Here is a 6290-nt window from a genome sequence, read left to right on the forward strand (position 1 = left end):
AGGCCAGCCTGAGCTAAAGTTAGTGATACCCCATATCAACTAACAATTCTTGCTACTAGAAGTATAAGTAAGAGAATGGCAGTCTGAAGCTGGCTCTGGTGGGGAGGGAATGTGAGATGCTATCCAAAAAATAAACAAAAGAAAGAGGAATGTAGGGCATGGACCAATTATGGAGTGCTTTCCTAGTGCTTTGAGTTCAAGCCCTAGTATTCATCCCCCCCCAAAAGAACAGAATAGGACTAGAGGTATTGCTCTGTAATTGAACACTTGCACAGTATATGCAAAAAAAAATTGTTCTATTCATGATGACAACAAATCTGGTCATCTCTGTTTGGAAACTGAATAGCCTTTACTAAAGCATGTGCATAATAACAATACATGGCTTCAACTCTCATATGTGAGATTCAGCACCAGAAAAAAATATCTCAAAGAAATAAAACTTTTTTTAGGGCATTAGGAATCACCTTGAAAGATCCTCATTAGTCAAAGTTGGGATAAGTTGAATATGAAATATAATAATAACTAGAGTGAACTGGAACACACCAAACATATTTAAATCAATGAGTTTACAATGATGCTGAGGACATAGCACAGCCCTTGTTAGTTACCCTAGAAGGAGTCTAAGAAGACAACACAAAACTAGCAAATAAGTGAAAAACCCTCCAATTTTTAACCTGTCTTTCCTATGCAAATTATACCCCAGGATAATCAAATCATTGTCTTTATAGAATTATTGCAGCTAATGGAAAAGGATGAGAGAATTACAAATAACCATTTTATAATTCCTACTGAATTAATGGACCTACGCAATTAATGGACCTAGTCAATGGCTATCACAAAAAGAAAGAACCAGACATCATATATTTCCTAACAGAAGTATGCACCATTACTCATGAAACTGTCTTGCTGAAAAAGAAACACTCACTCCCCAAACCTGAATTCAATTAACCTTATCTAACTACCAACTCACAGGAAACACAAAGATATTGGGTAAGCAGTTACCTCTGTAATTGTGGTAAAGAAAAGAAGAAAGCTTAAGAGTCAGCTTTGGGGTATTGCAATGTCCATTGACTGAGTAGAGGAGCAGGAATGCGGTGTTTGGGAAATAATGTTTCTTCTTTATCTGCATTCTCTCCTTGGTTGTAGTACTTTGTGTTATGTCTCCAAAACTTACATCCACTCTAACCCTGACCTCCACTTTGAGGTCCAGACTCACACAGGCATTACCTTTATAAAAACTTTATTGTTGTTTTTAAGCAGTTGAGCAAAGGGTTATAATTCCTTACATTAGGCAAGGAATATAATGCTTCTTGGACAATGTCACCACTTCTTTTGTCTTTTGTTTTTTGAGACAGGGTCTCTGTATCTTTCTATTTATAGGCATGTTAAATGCTGGTGGCTTATGTCTATAATACTAGCTATTCAGGAGGTTGAGATCTCAGGATCATAGTTCAAAGCTAGCCTAGGAAGAAAAGTTCATGAGTCTCAATCTCCAAAATAGCAAAAAGCTGGGCTGAAAGTGTGACTCAAGTGATAGAACAAGAAAGGTGAGCAAGAGCCCAAGGCCCTGAGTTCAAGCTCTGGTGCCAGAAAAGAAAGAGGAAAGAGAGAAAGAGAGAGAGAGAAAGAGGAAAGGAAGGAAGGAGAGAGGAAGAGAGGGAGGGAAGAAAGGATAGAGAGAAAGGAAGTATGATAATCTTAAATGATATTACAAATACAAGAAAACTAGGTCATTTCATATTCTACAAATGAAAATAGGAGAGGAAGCAAGAAAGATGAATACTTGTTATGGTTATAATGTAGGCAGGCTCTGGCATCCAAGCCGTGGGCTGAAGGCCAGTGGCTCATGCCCAGCTCAGTGGCTCACACCTGTAATCAATCCTAGCTACTCAGGAGGCTGAGATCTGAGGATCATGGTTCAAATCCAGCCAGTGCAGAAAAGTCCCTGTGAAACTCTTATCCCCAATTAACCACTCAAAAACTGGAAGTGGCTCTGTGGCTCAAGTGGTAGAGCGCTAGCCATGAACACAAAGAGGCTCAGGGTCAGTGTCCAGGCCCTGAGTTCAAGCCCCACAACCAATAACAACAACAACAACAACGACGGTGAAAGCTGTGGGTTATGAACCCTGGTGTGACACTTCACCGGCTCTGTGACTTTGGGTGATTTTACTGATCAGTACAACGGGGAAATTGTAACAGCATCTACCTGATAGACTTGTTGGGGGAGATGAAGTAACTGCAGGTAAAGCTGGGCCTGGGGGTGAGAATATGAATTTAGGAGAAAGTCAGAAAGGAAGCTGAGTGCAGTCCATCCCCGAGCCAGGAATGGAGTCAGCACCGCCAGGCAGAACCGCTAGGCACTGCCAGTGATTTCAAGGCCTTTTTCTAGTCCCTTACAAGGAAGCTACTTGTCAAAAAGCGAAGGCCAGGTTCTTGACGTTCTCGAGAATGGAAGGGAGCCCTTTCCCATGTCACTCCGATCGGGAAAGGCCCTTTGGGGTAGGAAGTTTCCCGACTGCCAACATGTCTCCTCAGCATCTCCCCTCACCACAATGGCCCTTCTCAACACTTCCCTTCTCCCCGCCGCGGCCCCGCCAGGCTCAGTCTGTCTCTTCCACTAGAGGAGACTTCTTCCCTCGGTCCAGTTCTGTCGGCTATCAAGGGTGCCCGATGCTTTCTCTTCCCTCTCCTCCCCCTCAATTCGCCGCTCTCTACCTGCTCCTTTGATTCCTCCATTCCACCCTTTCTGCCTCAGTTTCCCGAACCTCCTACGCCTCAGAGACCGCTCTGCCATTGTTTCCTGCCTCCACCTCCGGCTCCCCGGCCTCTCCACCTCAGTTTTCTCCTCCAGGCATCTAAAGCACACTTCTTGCCCAAGCCCTCCCGGCCCGCCCCTACCCGGCTGCTCCAGGCTCAGCGCCCCCAGGCGGCGGATGCCCTCCTCGTCCAGATCCCACTGCTCCGCCATCCCCGCCTGCCGCTCACCTGCCGCAGCCCGCGAGACCGCCCCGCGCGTGCCAGGCCCAGCGCGCGCCTGGGCCCGCCCGCGCCAGGTCCCCACCCTACATCGCACCTGATCACGCCCACTCAAGGCCCCGCCCCTATATGCCCCCCTAGCCCCGCCCAGGCCGCAGCAGGATTTCACTCTACCATCACCCCCCCACGTTCTAGGCCCCGCCCCGAGAAGGCCCCGCCCCTTGTACTTCCAGGCCCCGCCCCGAGCCAGGCTCCGCCCCTACCACCTCCTTCAGCCCCCTCCTCAGGGTGCACCGGGCTGGGCTCTGGGTGGCCGTTGGTGGTTAGGTCACGAGACTGCCCGCCAGCTGCAGGAGTCGCTACCATGGTACGGATCCTGCCCTTGATCTGAGCGCCCAAACCACTAAGGAGATGAATGAAGGGAACTGGGGCTCAGGATTTGTGGAGCAGGGTGGCCCTGACTTTGAAGGGTTTCGGGTGATGGCTCTGAGTAGTTGGGAAGATGTATTCTCTTGAGGGATGAACTCAGTTTGGGGGTCACCGGGTGTGAGGAGCGTCATGGCGTCCTCTGACAGCGTGGAGGTCTTCCTATCTCATGGCCAGAGGACGGTGGTGACTGTTGCAGCAGGGCTGGGGCATTGGAGGGGTCAAGGGGGATCCAGATCTGAAGGGTTGGGGGCGGAGGGAGCAGATTTCTGAGGCATGATGGGGAAGTTTCCTATGCAAAAGGTTGGGAAACTTGGTTCTGGGAATTGAGGTCCTGTCTTTAGAGCATCAGGTGAGTTGGAAGAGGCTCCTTGGGGGAGAGGGGTCGGCGTAGAAAAGGAGACGATGCTCTTTGGGATGAGGTGGGGATGAGTATTGGAAGGTTGCCCTGGTTTACTGCAATCCTGCAAGACCCCGTTTGTCCCCCAAGTTTACCTGTGGTGGAAGGCTCTCCCCAGGCTGGGACAGTTCTGCACTAAACAGCCCTTAAGTAGTCTTTGGGAACGAAAACTCCACTAGCTTAACCTTTACCTTCACTCTAGAGGGTCTTGCTGTGGACGGTGCGTAAGAAGGAGGCAAACTTGAGCCAAGACTCTTGTCATATTCTTTCCTTAATATGAAAAGAGCTATCTATGTTCAGCACTTAGAACTGATTCGAAGAGCAGCTTTTCTTTAGCATCCAAAATCTGCATGCTTTGAGCACCGACCTTGGATTCTCAACCAGCTAGTCACCAGGAGAAAGCACAAACAAGAGTCCTTATATAGTTAATGCTTTTGTTAATGCTTTTGTCCAATATAGGTGGGGCCACTAGTTACCCTCAGTTTGTCATGGCCAGACATTGCCATGTTTGGAGAAAAACCAGGACTCAAAAGCCTAGATTAGCTCATTTTGGGGTTGACTTTTCCAGCTGTGCCACTGTCATGACAGCAATTTACAATTTATAAATTTTCTCTTTATCCTCACCCCCTCCTAGAGCTCTTTCAGTCTCAAATGTGGCATATATAATTGTTCTTTATATTTGAATAGTTAGAGCAAACTTTCTCTAGAAGAAATGGCCCAGCCTCCTTCATTGTTGCATACATTTATTCTTTTCTCAACTGTCAGAATAGGAGATCCAAGTTTGTGTTGGAATAATTACCTGTTACCTTAACAATCTTCCTCACTACTGCCAAAGTTTTTATATAAAATCTAAACATTCTGTAATGTTGTAGGCGTGGTGGCCATGAGCTGAAGAAGATGAATGATTTTTACTTTATTGTGTGTTTTTATGTCCATCCTGGGGCTTGAACTCAGGGCCTGGTTGCTGTCCTGAGTAGCTTTTTTATTCAAGCCACAGCTGCTCCTCCAGCTTTTTGCTGCTTAATTGGAATCTCCTGGATTTAGCTACCTGGGGTAGCTTCAAATCTCAATCCTCAGCTTTCAGCCTCCTGAGAGGGCTGATTTGTGCCTTTTTTTTTTATATATATGAAAAGGCATCTGCTTTCACCCCACAGAGGTTTAAGTGTCTGCTGGTAAGAGCTAGAGAACTTTGCACATAGTAAGATAGTGTCTCATTTGTTAAACTGCATTGCTGGGATATCATATGTGAATTTATTTCTACCACCTCCACTGCTATTCCTCTAGCCCAAACAACAACCAACTGGGGGGGGGGGGCAGGAGGGGTTGTTACTGGGTCTGGAACTTAGGGTAGGGCCTATTTTTGGCTCAAGGCTAGCTAGATTTACCACTTGAGCACACCTCCACTTCTGGCTTTTGCTGGTTAACTAGAGATGAGTTTCATAGACTTTCCTGCTCTGTTTGGTTCAAACTGATCCTCAGATCTCAGCCTCCTGAGTAACTAGAATTACAGGTGTAAACCACCAGTGTCCAGTCAAAAAGAAGTTTATACACATTAATTGTCACTCCCCACGCCCTCCTCCAAACTTCTACCCTCCCAACAGCCACTAATCTACTTTGTCTCTACAAATTTGCCTTTTCTGAGCACTGCATGTGAATGAATCATATACTATGTGATGTTTTCTCTTACATAGTTTTTCATAGTTCACCCATATTATAACATGTAGCAGTATTCATTCTTTTTATTTATTGACATAATATTCCAGTGGGTGTGCTTTTATTTATTCATTCACCAATTGATGGGTAAATTCAATTAAACAAAAAGTAAGGATTTATTTCCGGACTTCATCTCTATTCCACTTATTTATATGGCTTTCTTTATGCCAATAGTGTTATTATCTAGCTTTACAGTAAGTATTGAGAGTGGAAAGTTGGAATCCTCATTTTAATTTTCAAAAAATTGTTTTAGTTTACTTGGGTCCCTTGTGTTTCTGTACAAAATTAGTATCAGTTTGTCCAAGTTTTGTTTTAAAAAGTGAGGGAAGGGACTGTTAGGCTTTTCATGGGGATTGTGTTAAGTCTATAAATTTGGGAAGTATTACCATTATTAGTGTAGATTATTGCTATTATTGCTTTTGTCTTTTGATTTCTTTTTTTTTTTTTTTTTTTTTTGTCGGTCGTGGGGCTTGAACTCTGGGCCTGGGCGCTGTCCCTCAGCTCTTCAGCTCAAGGCAAGCGCTCTACCACTTGAGCCACAGCACCACTTCTGGCTTTTTTCTTTTTGCTTATGTGGTGCTGAGGAATCGAACCCAGGGCCTCATGCATGCAAGGCAAGCGCTCTACCACTGAGCTACCTTCCCAACCCCACTTCTGGCTTTTTTGATGGTTAAGTAGAAATAAGCATCTCAGAGACTTTCCTACCTGGCTGACTTCAAACTGCAATTATCAGATCTCAAAGCCTCCTGATTAAGATTATAGGCATGAGCCACTA

General features: G+C 45.4%; 1 protein-coding gene across 3 annotated transcripts in view; it reads right to left on the reverse strand.

Annotated features, from left to right (window-relative positions):
• Lrrc36 (leucine rich repeat containing 36) overlaps nt 1-2968 on the reverse strand; it is a 42444-nt gene extending 39476 nt beyond the window's left edge. For all 3 annotated transcript variants that reach the window (XM_042700883.1, XM_042700882.1, XM_042700881.1), the window contains exon 1: nt 2899-2968. In XM_042700883.1, the coding sequence (XP_042556817.1) occupies nt 2899-2968 (70 nt within the window). The remainder of the gene's footprint in view (nt 1-2898) is intronic.
• Nucleotides 2969-6290: the final 3322 nt, after the last annotated feature.

This window comes from Dipodomys spectabilis, unplaced genomic scaffold (assembly GCF_019054845.1).
Source record: "Dipodomys spectabilis isolate Male_0828 unplaced genomic scaffold, ASM1905484v1 ptg000273l, whole genome shotgun sequence".
Taxonomy (NCBI): Eukaryota; Metazoa; Chordata; class Mammalia; order Rodentia; family Heteromyidae; genus Dipodomys; species Dipodomys spectabilis.